Source organism: Bufo gargarizans, chromosome 10 (assembly GCF_014858855.1).
Source record: "Bufo gargarizans isolate SCDJY-AF-19 chromosome 10, ASM1485885v1, whole genome shotgun sequence".
Taxonomy (NCBI): Eukaryota; Metazoa; Chordata; class Amphibia; order Anura; family Bufonidae; genus Bufo; species Bufo gargarizans.
Genome location: NC_058089.1, coordinates 110,175,359 through 110,194,566, shown reverse-complemented (window position 1 = coordinate 110,194,566; position 19,208 = coordinate 110,175,359). Strand labels below are relative to the sequence as shown.

The 19,208-nt window shown below is 47.8% G+C and overlaps 1 protein-coding gene across 1 annotated transcript in view; it reads left to right on the top strand.

Annotated features, from left to right (window-relative positions):
• The first annotated feature begins 1,364 nt into the window (after positions 1 to 1,364).
• TERB1 (telomere repeat binding bouquet formation protein 1) overlaps positions 1,365 to 19,208 on the top strand; it is a 41,495-nt gene continuing 23,651 nt past the window's right edge. The window contains exons 1-11 of the mRNA XM_044269302.1: positions 1,365 to 1,415; positions 1,463 to 1,514; positions 2,397 to 2,510; positions 5,093 to 5,221; positions 5,307 to 5,438; positions 13,312 to 13,372; positions 13,460 to 13,569; positions 13,703 to 13,825; positions 14,930 to 15,082; positions 18,262 to 18,393; positions 18,706 to 18,831. Of these exons, the coding sequence (XP_044125237.1) occupies positions 1,365 to 1,415; positions 1,463 to 1,514; positions 2,397 to 2,510; positions 5,093 to 5,221; positions 5,307 to 5,438; positions 13,312 to 13,372; positions 13,460 to 13,569; positions 13,703 to 13,825; positions 14,930 to 15,082; positions 18,262 to 18,393; positions 18,706 to 18,831 (1,183 nt within the window). The remainder of the gene's footprint in view (positions 1,416 to 1,462; positions 1,515 to 2,396; positions 2,511 to 5,092; positions 5,222 to 5,306; positions 5,439 to 13,311; positions 13,373 to 13,459; positions 13,570 to 13,702; positions 13,826 to 14,929; positions 15,083 to 18,261; positions 18,394 to 18,705; positions 18,832 to 19,208) is intronic.

Here is a 19,208-nt window from a genome sequence, read left to right as displayed (position 1 = left end):
GAAGTGCCTGTATCGGGACACGTGCCCCGCACTGTTGTGTGCTAGGGCTCCGGCGCTATGATGGCCGAAGAGACGCCGAATCCATATAGCAGAAGCCATAACACTGACGTGTATGAGGGTATGCTTGCTTCCACATACATTGACCGTGAATCGCACAGTGTATTGTATCCTGGATAAGTGATGCTACAATCAAACCGCTCCAGACATGGCCGTGTGGTGTGTGTGAGCGCCGTCTATTGACAGTGTAGCACTGGTTGTAATCATAGACCAGACATTGATTGCCCAGTACAGTCAGTGTGGCTGATATAACACAGTCCCATCCAGCCAGTAACCAGCTGCACTGGTCGGCAACAATCTCAGAGGTTAACTCGCGGCACACCTGTGTCCGTAAATAGATTGGGCCGTGTCCTGTTGTCCAGCTTGCAGTCTATTAGCAGCACCTTGCTAGAAAGCCAGGAATTCAGTCCAGACTTATTATTCCTCAATCCCTTTCTGCACTCTAAGGCCTCATGCACACAACCGTTGTTGTGTCCCGTGTCCGTTGTTCCGTTTTCCGTGATTTTCTGCGGACCCATTGACTTTTAATGGGTCCGTGGAAAACTCGGCTAATGCACCGTTTTTCGTCCGTGATCCGTGTTTCCAGTCCGTGAAAAAAATAGGACCTGTCCTATTTTTTTTCACGGACAACGGTTCGCGGACCCATTCAAGTCAATGGGTCCGTGAAAAAACACAGAGGCACACAAGATTGTCACCTGCGTCCATTTTTTTCCTATCATTTGCATAGCAAACTTGACTTAGATTTTTTTTAACTTTCCTTCATGTCTGGAGACCCTCCAAAAATAAAGGAAGAGACACGGAAACAAAAACGGACACGGATCACGGAACAACCGAACCCCTTTTTGCGGACCGCAAAAAATACTGTTGTGTGCATGAGGCCTTAGTCTGGTTGCCTGATGGTCACAGATTGTGACATATAGGTTTTTGCCCTCTTTTTAAGCAGACTACAATCAAGTTTTAGTTTTTTTTTTTCTTTCAAGACGTTCATCAGGCTGTGATAATATTAGTTCTGAGAACAGCCAAGGAAATGTGCATGCTGGAAGGTATCGTTTTCTAACAGCCAGAGATTGCCGACCCTTGGTGTATACCAGGGATGCCCAACCTGCGGCCCTCCAACTACAACTCCCAACATGCCTGGGCAGCCTATAGCTATTAGGGCATGCTAGGTGTTGTAGTTTTGAAACAGCTGGAGGGCCGCAGGGTGAGCAACCCTGGTGTATACCGTATGTAAACCGACCAGGAACACCCCCCCCCAATAAAACACCCACTTTGGGGAAGGACTTGCATAAAGGTATCATCCATCCCCCATGGACGACACCTTTCAAAACCCGGCTTGCAGGATATTTGGCCGTTGGCAAGTACGTTGTGCTATACCTTGATTTCTCCTTGTGTCTTCTTGCTCTAGAACATGGATCCTACAGAAACCTCACAGTCTGGAAGAAAAGTAACCTATTTTGGTAAGACGCCTATTCTCACGAAGTTCTTGTATTAAAGGGGTTTTCCTGGAGTAAGATAGCCTCAGGATAGGCAATCAGTGTGGTTCCGACACATGGCACTGCACCGCTCAGCCGTTTGAAGAGGCTGCGGCTCACCAAGCACAGCGCCGTACATTGTATTGTGGTTGTGCTTGGTACTGCAGCTCACCTTCAGCCCCATTCACTTGAATGGAGCTGAGCTGCACATGTGACGGATGACACTGACATGGCTGGCCTAGGAACTGGCTGCTTCGCTCACCGGAACGCCGCGGCCCCTACAAACAGCTGATCGGCAGGGGTGCCAGGAGTCGGACCCCCACTGATTAGGTATTGGTGACCTATCCCGATGATAGGCCATCAATCTCCTACTCCCAGAGAACCTCTTTTGTATTATGTATTAGGCTACATGCACATGACCGTATGTGTTTTGCGGTCCGCAAATTGCGGATCCGCAAAAAAAACGGATCACGTTCCGTATGGCATCCGTTGTTTTTTTTTTTGCGGATCCGTTGTAATAATGCCTATCCTTGTCCGCAAACTAGAAAAAAATAGGACATGCACTATTTTTTTTGCGGAGCAACGGAACGGACATACTGATGCGGACAGCACAGGGTGTGCTGTCCGCGTTTTTTGCGCACCAATTGAAATGAATGGGTCCGCCTCCTATCTGCAAAAAAAACGGATCGGACACGGAAACAAAATACGGTTATGTGCATGAGGCCTTATACTGCGGAAAGTGGAAATATCGCTGCCTGAAATACCCGCCATATTTGTGTATATAGTCGGACGCCTACCGATGGGAGGAACACAGATTATGTGAGGAAGAATATTAATTAATAAATTACTTCCAATTTATTTTTTTAGCAGAAACGAAGACTGATCTCAACCTGTTACTAGAATGTCTGAAGTTTCAAATGGACAATCCGGACTCCCAGAAGGAGACCTTGGCGGCTGTTCGCGCCATTTGCCAAGATAACAGTAAGGAACTTGTATACGTGAATACCATGTACATTGCACGCTCTCGTGATGCTGTAAGCTTAGAGATAACCGTCTCTGTGATCCATCTCTACTGGAAACAGTGAGCTTGCGGGGTGTGGAGGAGACCCCCTGGGTATTTGATGATGTGCCTCATGTGAATTTTATGCTTCTTTCTTATTAGGGCACTTTCACACTAGCGTTTTTCTTTTCCGGCACTGAGTTCCATCTTAGGGGCTCAATACCGGAAGTTTTATCCCCTATGCATTCTGAATGGAGAGAAATCCGTTCAGGATGTCTTCAGTTCAGTCACTGAACGGCGTTTTTGACTGAGGAAATACCGCAGCATGCTGCTGTATTCTCTCCGTCCAAAATTCTGGATCAGTTGCCGGAATGCTGTATCCGGCATTAATTTACATTGAAATGTATTAGTGCCGGATCCGGCATTAAATGCTGGATCTGTCCTTCATGCGCAGACCGGTAAAAATTTGAAAAAAAAAATAGAAACGGATCAGTTTGTCCATATGACAAACAGAGAGACGGATCCGTTCTTGCAATGCATTTGTAAGACAGATCCGCATCCGGATCCGTCTACAAATGCTGTCCGTTTGCATGCAGATTGCCCGCGACGGAACTGCTTGCTGGATCACTCTGCCACAAGTGTGAAAGTAGCCTTAGGGGTCCAGAGCCAAACAACAGTTCAAGACGCCACTAAAGTTAATGTCAGTGGCCCTCTGTAGTGTGAGATGGCACAGGTGTGGAGACACCACGCTTCTCACAAGGGCAGGGGTTGTCCTTCGTGCTTAGGTCTTGCCTGGCATATGCCCATGTAATTACTTCACCCCTGTGTGACAAGCCAGGTTCCACAAAGGTCACAGGATGCCATGAGGGTGTTGACGACTTGTGTAATGGGCGCGCAGTCTACTCATCTGATGGTCCATGTGGTGACACCAGCCACTCAGGATCTGATGGAGGAGGACGTATTGGTAAGGGCCTAGCCTATAAGCAGCTTTTTGGGAGACTCTTAAAACGCCTAGCCTCCATTCAGCCCCTGAAGCAGGAAAGAATTACACATTGTGCCCCTGTAAATCATGTGGGAACCACCACTGCCGTCCTGTAAGTTGGACTGTATAACAGTCAAGAACTGTGTGACTCTGCAAGAGGCGATTGTTCTGCTCCTTAATTGGCCGGACAGCTGCCTAAACAAGAAGGCCACTTTATTAAAGGGGTTATCCAGCCTTATCCTTAGGATAGGCCATCACTAGCTGGGGGTCTGGCACCCCGCAACATTGTAGTAGAGCGCTCGTCGCTGCTCCCACTGACATCAATGAGAGCGACGCTGCAGTAGCAAGCGTCCTCCGCTACAATGTTGATTGGTTTGGGTCTGGCACCCCGTAACCCCAGGTAGCTCTGTTGCTGGAAGTCTGCGGCAGAGCTACAGAGCGCTGTCAGCATTGTAGTGGAGAGCGCTCGTCGCTGCTCCCACTGACCTCAATGAGAGCAGCGCTGTAGTAACGAGCATCCTCCGCTACAATGTCGATGGTGCTCTGTAGCTCTGGCGCCAAATTCCAGCTACACTGAACAGCTGATCGTGGGGTGCCGGACCCTGCCGATTAGCTAGTCATGGCCTGTCCTGATATTAGACCATCACTCAAAAATGTCTGGACAACCCATTTAAGATTGCAAGTTCATCAGTAAAGTTGACTGTTGCTGCCAATGCCACCACCTATCCTATACCACAACTCCCCTGCGCCACCAGTGGCCACATGGAGATGTTGCCTTTGACCCCATCTGTTGACTTCAATGGGCATTGTGCAGTGCTGTAGAGGCAGTGCAGGGGAAACATGCATTCATGCGTTCAAATGATTAGGGAGGGGTTCACCATTGGGAAAGAATCAGTTTTATCTGCAGAAGTCCCACAGTATATGTAAAAATAAATATATATATATATATATATATATATATATATATATATATATATATATATATATATATATATATATATACCATGTAGATTGTAAGCCCTCACGGGCAGGGCCCTCTCTCCTTCTGTGCCAGTCTGTAACTCGTCTTGTTTATGATTAGTGCAATTGTCTGTATTATGTATGTGCACCGCTTATCATATGTACAGCGCTATGGGATGAATGGCACTTTAATAATAATAATAATATACAAGGAGCAATCCTTTACATTTATATATCTCTTGGTTTACATTTTTATATTAATAAATATATAGATATATATATAGAAACCAAAAAAGCAGCCCAGCAGCACAAGACCAAAAAATAACGGGTGCAAGTCCTCTGTCGCAGGCTTAGACGGCTATAAATAAGTATAGGTTCCAAATACTGCGTAAAGTGATGTTGATATGCTTGAGAAAGACCGCATTGAGACGGTTGAAACGTTGCACAAAGGGGAATAAAGGATCCATTTTCTATTTTCATTGGATTGCTGCCTCATCTTTGGAAACTATAGATAGATATATAGATATATATATATATATATATATATATATATATATATATATATATATATATATATATATATATATATATTTTCTTATTTTATTTTTTATTTTTTTACAGATGATGCATGCGACTACTTCAGAGAAATTGGTGGCTTAATGTTTCTCAACAACCTCGCAAAATCCAGCTCTCACTCAATGTTAAAAGAAACCTGCTTATATACACTAGCAATTCTGGCAGAGAACAGCGGTAAAGATGTGATTTTCCTTACAATTTCTGACGTGTACCTGGTAAAATATTACAAAATAATTGGCTTCATTGGTTTCCATTTCAGTGTATTGTCAGCAGGCCTTAGGCACACCAGCTCTGTTTGAAGATATCCACGCAATCTTATCGGATGAGCAATCTTCTGTAAACCTAAAACGGATGTGCGTTTTCATATTCCTCATCGTAGTTTCAAATAACAGTGAGTTCCTATGTAACTTAAAAGAGTTATACCAGCATTACTGTAAAGAAAATCAAAATCAGACACAGCTAGAACCAGCCCTGTACCTCACGTGGATCCAGAGATCGCCCCATTCGTTGCTCCAATTGCTCTGCTAGATTTTCTTCAAGCTGGCATTTCAGGGGGCGTGTTGTTTCTCAAAGGGCGTTTCCTTTCTGATGCAGCTCTCCCTGTACATCTCATAGCTTCTAACAGTAGATATGACTGGTGGCAAGTAAAGGATAGAACTGAGCATGTGCGACCACCTCAGCTATGTTACTGAGGTGGACGGAGAAATAAGGAAAGAACAAACAGCAGGTGGTGCTATATAGATTTTATTGAATTCAATTATTAGTGATACAAAATGTTTAATTGCTCAGATCCATGTGCTGGTTTGAAAAATGTATATATTTTGTAGGACAAGTTCTTCTTATATATTCTGATAACGATAGAACTGTCCGTCATCCAATATGCCCCATACCTTCTTTACATAGATCAGGGATGCACAGCTTCTCTGGTCCAAAGATCGCATTATCCAGTCCTGAATATGGAGGTAAATAATGCATCCCATTTTGGGTATACACGCGCTTCTGTGGTGCAGTTTGCAAGAGAACCACAATTTGAAAAAAAAACAAAAAACGTCACCCACGGAGATCACAGGACGCAAGGAACACCTATATATCTCTGGTATTGGAATAGGGGATCTCAGGGTACAGCTGCACCGCACTGTTGCGGCCATGGATTGCATGGGTATCGCAGTGTAGCAGTTATCCCATAGAAGTGAATGCAGGCGCAGTGCGACATGCATGTTTGCCGCGACCCCGACAGGCGAATCGCAAAAAAATCCAGCAGTGTGATTTCTGCCGCAGCCTCTGAGAGCAGTATAGAGGGAGATACGCTGATCTGTATCCTTTTATATAAATGGGAGCAGGAATTCTGTGTAAAAAGAAGAGTAAGCCCGACAGGACTCCTAGGAGAGACTGTGAGAGTCATGCTTACCCTGCCCAAACACCGTGACACGCTGAGACAGGGAAAGCTGTCAATCATTCTGTGTGGGTGGGGTCATCAGGAATCTTACGGTCTACTAGACGTCCTGCCAGGTTTTTTCTCAAAAATCCTGCTTCAAAGTACCGTCTATCACAACTCTCAGCATGGAGGTATTCTCCACTTGAAGTACAGTTTCTAACGGTGGGTTCACATCACGTTTCATGTCTCCGTTTGACGTACACCTTAGAAAATAAAAAAAGGATGCAAAAACACAGCACACTACGTTCTTGTATCCTGCACAGTCCAGTAAAAAAAAAACATACTTTTTTACCATCGTAAAAAAAAAAAATATATCTTTCTCGCCCAGTTTCCTTGGGGGACACAGAAGACCTTGGTATAGCTCATCTCCCTAGGAGGCGTGACACTAAGTGAAAACTGTTAAGCCCCTCCTCCACAGCTATACCCTCAGCCTGGAGAGAGAGGCTGCCAGTTTTAGCTTAGTGTCCAAGGAGGCAAGACACTCCCTGCTACTGCAGGGCTGTTTTCTCCTTGTTTTTAATTTTGATTTTTACTTTTTCTTTTCTTTTTGTTCCAGACATTACGGGACAACAGAGTCGCACTAGACCTCTCTGTTTCTCCCGGGGTTGAGCTGCGCCAGTGCCGGTCATCCGCACTGCTGCCTCCCCCACAGAAGGCAAGGGGACCAGGGCAGCCCAGCTCCCCTGCATCCCGCCAGCGCAAGGGTCGCCCGCACGCCAAGTCCCTCTTCCAGCGTCCTGCCACTACGGTGCCAGTAGCTGAAGGGGCGACCCTGCTGGAACGGACCGAGGGTGAAGACGGCTGTGGTGAGAGAGTGGCTTCTCCAGCCCTACGACCCCCTCCCCCCACCCAGGTCTCCTGCGTGACTGACCCCCATATTGGTCCCTGCTGGATCCTAGCTTGTTTTATTAGCTCCCTCTCCTCCCCTCCATAATAGGTAGCCCACTGAGGGGTTATGCTGGCGTCCCTATCATGCCGCCCAGGGAGCTGCCTCTATACGGGCACCCGGTCACAGGGTTCCCCCGCCCCCCCCCCCCCCCCCCCTATCGCCTTACCGGTGCGCTGCTCAGGGCCAGAGGCCCTCTCCTGACGGCTGCAGCGTAGGGCCCTTGTTTCCGGTCCGCGGGGTGGGCACCCGCGGCCGGAATGACTGGTGCGGTGTCCCAGCAGACCCTGGCGATCACTGCTGCTCTCAGAGGCTGTCTTTCCGGTCGGCCGGGCGCCGCAGAAAGATTCTTTCCAGCTCCTTCCCGGGCCCCCTGACTGTTCCGGCCCGCGGGGTGGGCTCCCGCGGCCGGTATTATGCACGCGCCGCTCCGCTCCCTCCAGGTCCCGGCCGGTACCTCCGGGCACCGCGAAAATTTAGGCCCCGGCTTCGCGGCCGCGAAAATTTAGGCCCCGGCTTCGCGGCCGCGAAAATTTAGGCCCCGGCTTCGCGGCCTAGTAGGCCGCAAATTTCCGGCCTCGATTGGAGGGGGCGGGCACTCTCCAGGCGCGAATTCTTCCCGCCGGAGGTCCCCCCGCCCCCAGGGCATCGCTGCACCGCTCTCAGGTCGGATCCCTGTTAACCTCTTGGATGCCGACGGCTGTGCCCTTATATGGTGGCCCCTTCCTGCCTCAAAGAGGCTGTGTTTTAGAATAATAAATAAAAAACATAACTACAGAAATAATATAAGAATTAACAGTATGTGTGTATATATATATATAAGAGGTATCTGTATTTTTTTGTTGGCTGCGCAGGATGCTGCAGCCTGACCTTAGAGCGCTGGCCGTATGCCTGCCCCTATTCCATAGGCGGCATGTTGCGCTCCGTGGCACTGGCCAGGTATACATGTTCCCCTTCTAGGCGGACCCTTGCCCTCTCCTGGGATACGGCGCTGGCCAGGTGCAGGCCGCCCTTTTCTATAGGCAGAATTAGTCGCCTTCTCCAGTCACGGTACTGGCCATGTGCATGACCCCCCATTATAGGCGGCATACTGCACTCTCTCTGGCTGCGGGCTGGCCTTGTGCATGACCCCCTTCTGTAGGCGGAATACTGCCCTTTTACCGCATACGATGCTGACCTTGTGCACGACCCCCTTCCATAGGCGGAACGCTGCACTCTCGCTGGGTTTGCTACGGCCATATGCGTGACCCCCTTCCATAGACAGGACGCTGCACTCTCGCTGGATTCGCTACGGCCATATGCATGACCTCCTTCCATAGGCGGAACGCTGCACTCTCGCTGGGTTCGCTACGGCCATATGCATGACCTCCTTCCATAGGCGGAATGCTGTACTCTCGCTGGGTTCGCTACGGCCTTATGCATGACCTCCTTCCATAGGTGGAATGTTGCACTCTCTCTGACTTCGCTGCTGGTCATACGCATGACCTCCGTCCAAAGGAGGGCTGCTGCGCTCCCTCTCTCTGGATTCGCTGCCGGCCATATGCATGGCCTCCGTCCATGGGCAGAACGCTGCACTCTCGCTGGATTCGCTGCCGGCCATATGCATGAACCGGCCATGTGCATGGCCTCCTTCCATAGGCGGAATGCTGCACTTTCTGGATTCGCTGCCGGCCATACGCATGACCTCCGTCCATAGGCGGAATGCTGCACTCTCTCTGGATTTGCTGCCGGCCATGTGCATGAACTCCTTCCATAGGTGGTTTGCTGCACTATCGCTGGATTCGCTGCCGGCCATGTGCACGACACCTTCCTTGGGTGGTGTGCTGCACTCGCTGGAATCGCTGCCAGCGATGAGCATGTATCCTTTCCTCAGGCGGCATATGCACAACGCCACTGACTGTGGTTGTTTTCTCGCCAGTGTGTTGCTGGCCATGTGCATGTCCCGCATCCTTGGCGGGGTGCTTGCATTTTTGCTGGATGCGATGACGGCCGTGTGCATTACCCGCCCCCTTCTGGGTGGAATACTGCTCTTTCGCCGGATATGTTGCGGGCCATACACGGCCCACCTCATCCATGGGCAAGAATTTGCACCCTCACGTGACCCATGGCTGTCCTTGAAATGCTGTGCGGGATTCTTGCTTGTTCTCCTTCGTTGTGGAGTAGTTGCACTCTCGCAGTATTCGGTGTTAGGTGGGTTATTGCGCACTCGCTTTATGGTAAGATAACCCCGGGCATGTCCCCCTTTCTCTGGGCGGACCTCCTGCGTTCCCGCTGGGTACTGTGCGGCCATGTGATTAGTCACCTTCTGGGCGAACTATGGTATTTTCTACTTCTCTGAAGTTGTTACTGGCCTTGGGCAACCCCCCTTTGGGACGGGCCTTTGCATTCTTACCAGCTGCAGTGTTGCCAGGTGCATTTCCCCCTTTTCTGGGGGGCCTGCCTGCGTTCCCATCGCATGCCATACTGATGTCTTGTGCATCACTCCCTTTCAGGTTGCACTTTGCACTTCCGTTGATACTGTTGGGCTCTGTGGCTGATCCCCTTCACTGGGTGACTATTTTTTTGCAGTGAGCGGAATTTTTCTGGTGTGCTCTGTCCGTTGTTTGGGCCGTGTATGCCTTCTCCTCCCATAGGTGGGTTGGCCTTCTCACTGCTTGCGGGGCTGTTCGTACGTATGCCTCACTTCCTTCTGCGACTTACCCTTTTTTCTCTTGGGATGTGGTGCTGTCACGGGCCTTGCACTCTTCTCTAAAGAGATCATTCTGTCCACCTGTATAACCCTTGGGTGCTGTCATATAAGCATTACAAGTATGCCGCTGTATTCAAAGGTGTATTCTTTAGATATGAGTAGATGGGCTCTACTTGCTCTCTACTTCGCCGAGCTGGGTGGTGCTCGTTTTTTCTGGTTTGGCCTGTATATTGTGGTCCCGTTGTTTCGGCATCCACCATGTCCGTTGGCCTTTCCACCTGGGGAGTGTTCGTGGTTCTTTGATACGTACCCTTTCGTTCTCCCGTGCACTCGCTTCCCGGCGCAAGTGGTCACTGGGTCGAGAGTGCCGTTTGCAGTGCCACTCGATTTCTGCGTTAGCTCTGGCGGGACTGCTGTTCCCTCGCCTGCTACTGTTTTTCCTCCTCTTCGGGTGTCGTGCGGTATGAGTTTTTTCTTTTGGCGCCCCCTCTGCGCTTTAGGCTGGTCCGCTACCGGGTTCGGGCCGCTTTTCTCGGGATGGTCACCCAGCTGCTCTTGGGTGCTCACTTACCCAGGTCCGTAGGACCTCCACCTTGGGTTCTTCAGGGTACTCGCCTTCTGCGTGGCAGTGAACCGGGCGTCTCGGTGAGCGGGGTTCTGCCTTTGAGCTGTCCTATGGCTTCCCTGTTGCCCACTCCTCCTTTCAGTTGTAGGGTGTTATGCCGGCCTCTGTCTCGACTGCCTTTTTTCGCCGGCTCTGCTTGGCTCCCACTCGGTTTGGCTCGGCTCCCTCCGATGTGGCTTTTGCCCCGGCCGCGCTTCAGTGGCTGTTCCTTCGCTGCCCTCCCCTCTGGGGAGAGCTTGGTTGTTCATGTGGATGGTTCTGATGTTCCTCTTGGCCTCGTGCTGTCTCCCTTGTTCACTCTGGCTGTAGCTTGGGAGGACCCCCATTCGGTCGAGATTGTCATTAGATCTCCCACACCGGGACTGTAGGACGTCTTCCTGTGGTGGCTACATCGGCATGGACTTTAGCCTGTCTTGTCCTGGCGGTTGCTGGGCGGACCCTTCGGTTCCTTTCCGTCTGTCCTTCTGCTCCCCCACTCCGGGTGGTTACAGGACTACGTTGCTCGGGGGCCGACGGGACCAGTTTTGCCGACCGTTCTGCCCGTGTTACTGGTCTGCGCCTGTTCGCATTGGGTTTCACCCGCTTGCCCAGGCGACTCTAGCGGGCTCGCTAGTGTTCGCTCCTGGCCGTGTTTTGTCCAGGATCTGTTGTAGGACTTAGGGGTTTTACCGGGGGTTCTGTGGGAAGCTGGGCGTTCCCCCACTCTGCCTTTCTCTCTCCATGGTTCTGTCTTTCTCCAGTCCGACCTGGATCTGGGACTGGGACTCTGTTGCTTGAAGTGTCAAGTGTCAGCGCTGTCCTTCCCCTTTCGGCGTTCCCCGGCCCTCTGGGCCTGTCAGGGCCCTTTTCCGTGGAGCGGCTTTGGGGTTCCCTCGTACTGCCCCTGGGTACCGCCCTGGGCATTGCATACTGGGCTCTTGGCGCTCCAATCTTTCCCTTGGAGCCGTTACAGGAGTTCTCTCTACTCCTTCTGTCCTGTACGGTTATGTTTCCGTAGCCGTCGTGTCTCTGGCGGGTGCCTGGGTGGCGGCCCTTCTTGTTCCGAGCCTTCTCTTTCCTCGGGACAGGGCTGTTCTCCATCCCGTCTCTTCCTTCCTTCTGAAGGTGGTGTTTGTCTTTCATTTTAACGGGGCTTTCGTCCTCCCCTTCCCACCCCCGGGAACGGACACTTCACCGATTTGGGAGTTGTTTGGGCCTTGCGGTTTTTACTTGGAGATCTCCGACTCTTGTCGACGTTCGGTCTCTTGGTTTTCCAGGAGGTCCGCGCAACGGGTTGGTGGCCTCCGGGGTGACTTTCCTCCGCTTTCTCACAGTGGTTGTTGCTGTGGTTACCGCACCAAGGGCAGGGTTCTGCTTTTGGTGTCACCGTTCGTTTCACCGGAGCGGTCGGTGCCTCCTGGGCCGGTGGCATTTGGTTTCGGCCATGCGTCTGTGCGCGGCGGTCACTGGTCTGCCTTACAGCGTTCTACAGGGTGCATACTCTGGCTTCGGCAGATGCTGCCTTGGGCCGCCTGGTCTGCGGGCGGCGGTTTCTTGATGCCTTCGGGTGATTCGCCTTGGTGCTGTGGTCCCTCCCCCTTTTGGACTGCTTTTGAACGTCCCAAGGTCTTCTGTGTCCCCCAAGGAAACTGGGCGAGAAAACGAGATTTTTGTATAACTTACCAGTAAAATCTCTTTCTCGCTCTTTCCTTGGGGGACACAGCACCCACCCATTCTTTGTTTTTTCTCTACACGGTTTCCGAGTTGTTTTACCCGTTGGGTAGTTGGCTTGTTGGTTCCACTTTTGGACTTTGCCTTTTTTTCACTACTTGGACACGCAACTGGCAGCCTCTCTCTCCAGGCTGAGGGTATAGCTGTGGAGGAGGGGCTTAACAGTTTTCACTTAGTGTCACGCCTCCTAGGGAGATGAGCTATACCAAGGTCTTCTGTGTCCCCCAAGGAAAGAGCGAGAAAGAGATTTTACTGGTAAGTTATACAAAAATCTCGTTTTTTTTTTTTTGCAATGAAACTCTATGGTGAACGGATGTCACTATATGGCATCAGTCTGAGGCATCCATTTAACGTATACGTTAAACAGTCGGGAGAAAACTTAATGTGAACCCAGCCTAAGGCTACATTCACACGACCATATGTGTTTTGCGGTCCGCAAGACACTGATCAGCAAAAAAATACGTTCTTTTGGCACCGGTATTGCATTTGTTTTTTTTTGCGGATCCATTGTAACCATTCCTTATCTTGTCCACAAAACGGACTAGAATAGGACATGCTCTATATTTTTTGCGGGGCTATGGAATGGACATACGGACATTTTTTGCGGACCCATTGAAATTAATAGGTCCTTATCCAATCCGTAAAAAAGAACGGAAACTGAAACCAAATACGTTCGTGTGCATGTAGCCTTAAGGGGAAAAGAATGTCTTAATACGGCATCTAATGGGAATGATATTTTTCATGCCAAATCCGTATGCCTCCATATAAAAGCAGAGGTACAGTAGAGCCCTATAGAGGTCTGCGGGTCCCTTGTGACGGCCATGTGCACAAGCCCTTACGACCCGATGCTGGATACCATATTGTGTCCTGTAGATACATTTGGTCCATTGTGTTTTAATGTTCTGGTCTTTTCTTTCAGAGGCCGGTCAGAGCCTTTCTAGAGAATCCGGATGCATTGATATACTTCTTAGTTTATTTAGGTAAATAATGGAAATGCTTTTTTGGACGCCTGATGAAATCTGCATGCAGAAATATTTAGTTGTGTCTTTCTTTTTGATACTTTGCAGCAAAATGTCGACATGCAACATTCTGGCCGATGGAAACAGAAATCCCCAATATCAGCTCTGGTCGTCTGTCTGCAGCGCACTGTGTGCCTGTGTCAATAATCCACAGCATGGTAAGACCTCTTTATATTCGCCTTCATTTTCCCGACAGGTGAATGAATAGGGTTTATTCATCCATGAAGGGCAATGGCGCCGATTGTTGCCATTTTTGCATTTCAGTCTAGTAATTTTATGTTTCCCTTTCAGAAGAGAACCAGAAACTTTGCAGTTCTGCATTTCCACAGGCGATTGAAAGGCTCCAGGAGTCTCTCCGACATGAGATGGCTCGCCCTGTCTGTTCCCTGATTGGCCTCACAGTCGCCAATAGTCGTAAGTGCCACTTTGTGTCACAGAGTAATAAACCTGCTCTGACGGCTCGATCTGTAGCTCTTGTCCCTGAGCTCATGACAGCTCATCAACACTCATTTAAGGTAAATTATCAAACTGATTTGGCTATAATGAGTATTTATGGGCTGTAATGACTCTATTAGGCTGCACTATAATCAGGAAAATTATCAGGAATGAGCATTCATAGGAACACTCATTCCCAATATTTGGCTCTTGTAAGCAAGCAGTCGATCAGCCGATGAATAAGCAAACGCAGGATGAAGGATGCCCTTATTGGAAGCACCTATCCCTGGTATCGCGGATGTGCTGCCAATAATGAATTGACCAGAATCGGGGAGGAATGAATCGTATTGCATTCAGTTTGCACCAGACTGTGTTCTCATCCATTGGCGCTCGCACTGCCTATAGATCGGGCAGTGTAATACCACCCTTAGGAAAGTACAGGTAAGGGTGGGTTCACATCTGCATTCTGGATTCCGTTATGGCTTTCCGTTATAAAATCGTAATAAAGGAAAATAACAGAATCCATAAGATGGAAGTCAAAACGGAAGCCTTTAAAGGCATTCTGTTTTGCTTTCCGTCTTAATAAAAGTCTATGGGGAATCATAACGGATCCGTCTGGGTCCTGTTATGCAAGACGGAATACAAAGTCCTGTCGGCAGGACTTTTTTCTTCGTTCTGCATAATGGAAACCAGACGGATCTGTTATGCTTCCCCATAGACTTCTATTAAGACAGAAAGCAAAACAAAATGCCTTTTAAAGGCTTCCGTTTTACATTCCGTCATAATACAAGTCTTTGGGCAGCATAACGGATCTATCATTCCGTCTTATGGATTCCGTTATTTTCCGTTATAACCATTTTATAATGAAATCCAGAACGCAGATGTGAACCCACCCTAAGAGCAACAGATGGAACCAATAGAGCAGTTCTCTGACAGATTGAATGTGGAGAAAAAAACTTTAAAAAATTTTAAGGATCAGTTGAAGAAAAAAAAAAAAATTTAAGCAAAAATGAGTAGTACGGAATCATAAAAAATAGCCTTTTAATAGTTTTGTTTCCATTCATAATCATTCTGTTTCATTAGGATTTGCCCAGGACTACTTTTCATCTATTGGAGGGCTCGATATATTGGCGGATGTCCTCTCCCACCTGGTGAATGATTTACAAGGAAAAAGTTTGGATTCCAGACTTGCTATAGTGGTTACAAAGACCTTGGATGCTTGTATCGCAGAAAACTGTGAGTGAACAAAACTGCAGAGTTATAAAAAAATAAAAATAATAATAATAATACAAGATGATTGTCGGAAGAATTCTTTGCTCTGCGTACAGTGATCTACCTATCGCTCCTTTGGTAGGGCATGTGCCAGGTCACATTAGTTCTCTACAGTAAGGTGGTATTATGCTGGATAAATATCGACATCACATAAGATAAAATAGTAGACACACACCTTGTTGAGGCAGGGGAATGCTGCAAGAGTATTAAGACCTCCTGCTAAGCCCCACACACTTCTTGTAAAAGTGTCAAGAGCTGGGTGAAATTGAACAATTTGCACATTTTTGTGCAAACCGGGCATGCATGAAAATGGAAGACTTTTTTTTTTTTTTTTAAGTCAGAAAGCTGGTGCAAGTCTCTTAATCCATTTCCCCCTAATTCATTTAAGCAGAATTTTTGTTTACTTAAGGCCGTATTAGACCTGCAGATTAGCAGGAGGTTGTTGGGGAGGGAAGCGTTCGCCTGCTTGTTAGTGGAGGAGACCGCTGCTATTACATGCAGCGATCTCCTCCATCTCTCGTCCCCATACTAATTATGATGCCAGCATGATTACACAGCATGATCTGCCGTCGGCAAACAATGATTTTTAATCCTGTTGAAAGATTTAAATTACCAAGGTTTGCTCATTCATCGGGTACTCGGTGGCAGTATTACAATGCCAGATTATCTCTAACTAGTGTTGCTAGGCAGTTCCTCTGCCTGTATTACACCTGACAATTTTTTTTTCTTGGCAGACGGTCGCTAACGAGCATTCATAGTAAGGCTCATTAGCGCTCATCTAGCAGTGTGATACTGCCGCTGATTGCCCAAAGCAAATGCTCGTTCATTGGGCAATCTTTTGACAGGTTAAAAAATGGTTTGCAGGCTGCAGATTGTGGTGTCTAATCAAACAATGAGTCGGTATATGGAAGAACGATGGTATAACGATCACTCCTCCCTTTACTGAGGAGGAGATCGCCGCATGTACAGGTCCTTCTAAAAAAATTATCATATTGTGATAAAGTTCATTATTTTCTGTAATGTACTGATAAACATTAGACTTTCATATATTTTAGATTCATTACACACCAACTGAAGTAGTTCAAGCCTTTTATTGCTTTAATATTGATGATTTTGGCATACAGCTCATGAAAACCCAAATTTCCTATCTAAAAAAATTTGCATATTTCATCCGACCAATAAAAGAAAAGTGTTTTTAATACAAAAAAAGTCAACCTTCAAATAATTATGTTCAGTTCTGCACTCAATACTAGGTCGGGAATCCTTTTGCAGAAATGACTGCTTCAATGCGGCGTGGCATGGAGGCAATCAGCCTGTGGCACTGCTGAGGTGTTATGGAGGCCCAGGATGCTTCGATAGCGGCCTTATTAAGCTCATCCAGAGTGTTGGGTCTTGCGTCTCTCAACTTTCTCTTCCCAATATCCCACAGATTCTCTATGGGGTTCAGGTCAGGAGAGTTGGCAGGCCAATTGAGCCCAGTAATACCATGGTCAGTAAACCATTTACCAGTGGTTTTGGCACTGTGAGCAGGTGCCAGGTCGTGCTGAAAAATGAAATCTTCATCTCCATAAAGCTTTTCAGCAGATGGAAGCATGAAGTGCTCCAAAATCTCCTGATAGCTAGCTGCATTGACCCTGCCCTTGATAAAACACAGTGGACCAACACCAGCAGCTGACATGGCACCCCAGACCATCACTGACTGTGGGTACTTGACACTGGAATTCAGGCATTTTGGCATTTCCCTCTCCCCAGTCTTCCTCCAGACTCTGGCACCTTGATTTCCGAATGACATGCAACAGTCCAGTGCTGCTTCTCTGTAGCCCAGGTCAGGCGCTTCTGCCGCTGTTTCTGGGGAATGTGGCACCTGTAGCCCATTTCCTGCACATGCCTGTACACGGGGGCTCTGGATGTTTCTACTCCAGACTCAGTCCACTGCTTCCGCAGGTCTCCCAAGGTCTGGAATCGGTCCTTCTCCACAATCTTCCTCAGGGTCCGGTCACCTCTTCTCGTTGTGCAGCGTTTTCTGCCACACTTTTTCCTTCCCACAGACTTCCCACTGAGGTGCCTTGATACAGCACTCTGGGAACAGCCTATTCGTTCAGAAATTTCTTTCTGTGTCTTACCCTCTTGCTTGAGGGTGTCAATGATGGCTTTCTGGACAGCAGTCAGGTCGGCAGTCTTACCCATGATTGTGGTTTTGAGTAATGAACCAGGCTGGGAGTTTTTAAAAGCCTCAGGAATCTTTTGCAGGTGTTTAGAGTTATTAGTTGATTCAGATGATTAGGTTAATAGCTCGTTTAGAGAACCTTTTCATGATATGCTAATTTTTTTAGATAGGAATTTGGGGTTTTCATGAGCTGTATGCCAAAATCATCAATATTAAAACAATAAAAGGCTTGAACTACTTCAGTTGGTGTGTAATGAATCTAAAATATATGAAAGTCTAATATTTATCAGTACATTACAGAAAATAATGAACTTTATCACAATATGCTAATTTTTTGAGAAGGACCTGTAATAGCAGCAGTCTCCTCCATTAGTAAGCAGGTGATTGCTTCCCTCCCGACAATCGTCTGCCAGATCGGGCTGTGTAATACAGCCTTAAGACTGCAAGGCTAATCCTAGCCTTTAAAGGGGTTAGCCCATCTAGGACATCGATGGCATATCGGTAGACTATGCCATCAATGTCAGATAGGTGCAGGTCCCACCTCTGGGACCTGCTTCTCTCCGAGAACAGAACCCGGCAGTGAAGGAGTGTTGTGCTCTCCATTCACTACTATGGAAGTTCTGAAAATGGCCAAGTTTGTTTGCTCGGCTATTTTCTTAATTCTAATAGCATTTGAAGGAGAGGACACTGTGCACGCCCGGCCACCTCTCCATTCTCTGCTATGGGACTGCGGGAAATAGCCGAGGCAGAACTACTATGGCGGTGAACTGAAGGTGGCACGCATGCATTGCTGCTCTGTTTACTTCGGAGGTCCCATATTTAGGACCGGGCATTGATGGCTTATCCTAGCGACTTGCCATCAATGTCCCAGATGGTCCAACCCCTTAAGAATATGGTCAATATAAGATAATAGAGATACAATGTAATATCAGAGCACATGTAATAACACTTGTACTATAATGCACTTGTTTCCCAGATAAAGCTATCCATCACCTGTCCAAGCACAACGTTATATCGAGTCTGATGAGCCTTTTAACCTGTGGACAACTGGAAGCAGAAGACAAGTTCAGCATTGTCCTTACTGTCGGCCACCTCACTGAGGACTGCGGTACGTGCTCTGCCATAGTCTTCAGTCAGCAGTTAATATGCATTTCACACTTCCCACTAGTTAATGCCACTGAGTCTTTACAAATCATATCGGAGGATATTATGAGAACTCGGTGGGAAATAACTATGCTTTGATGGGTTTTATCTTTTCCGCTGCATTCATATTTTATTGAGCAGCATGGCGCCCTGCTTACTGAAAACATTCATGTTGGCGGCTCGGGCACAATCACATTTACACAGCAGTGGAGCAATAATCAAATACGAGCTCAGAAGCATTATGTGATCTGCTTTGAACAAGTGTCTCATTCCACAGGGCCAAATCAATATGAACTGCTGAAAAGCAATGGACTTCCCCTTATGATTCAGGTGCTGGCTGAGTCACCGGATGACGAACTGCACAAAGCGGCGACATTCGTCCTTCAGAACTGCAGATGCATTAGTAAGATCTCAAAAATGTTTGCTAATTCTTTTTTTAGCAGGGGTCATACAGTAGCGGTGATGTGATGTGGCGCTGTGTGCCCCCCACCCACGTCCCTTTCTCTCCAATTTAAGTATTGGTTCTGACAGGGAAGAGGAATATAATACTTTCATCTATATCATACCCTGAGATGTTTACGGGTCTATTCATACTGCATTTTGAGTATAAATCAAAGTTCTACATCGTGAGGATTTCCAGACATATACCTTTGATAGGTGTCTCCGATGTAGAGCACTATGCAGGCATATATCATGGCTTCCGTGTAAGACAATAATATACTGCACAGTGCACTTTTTTAAGCATGTAAGGAATAGCGTAGCAGACTATGGTATTACATA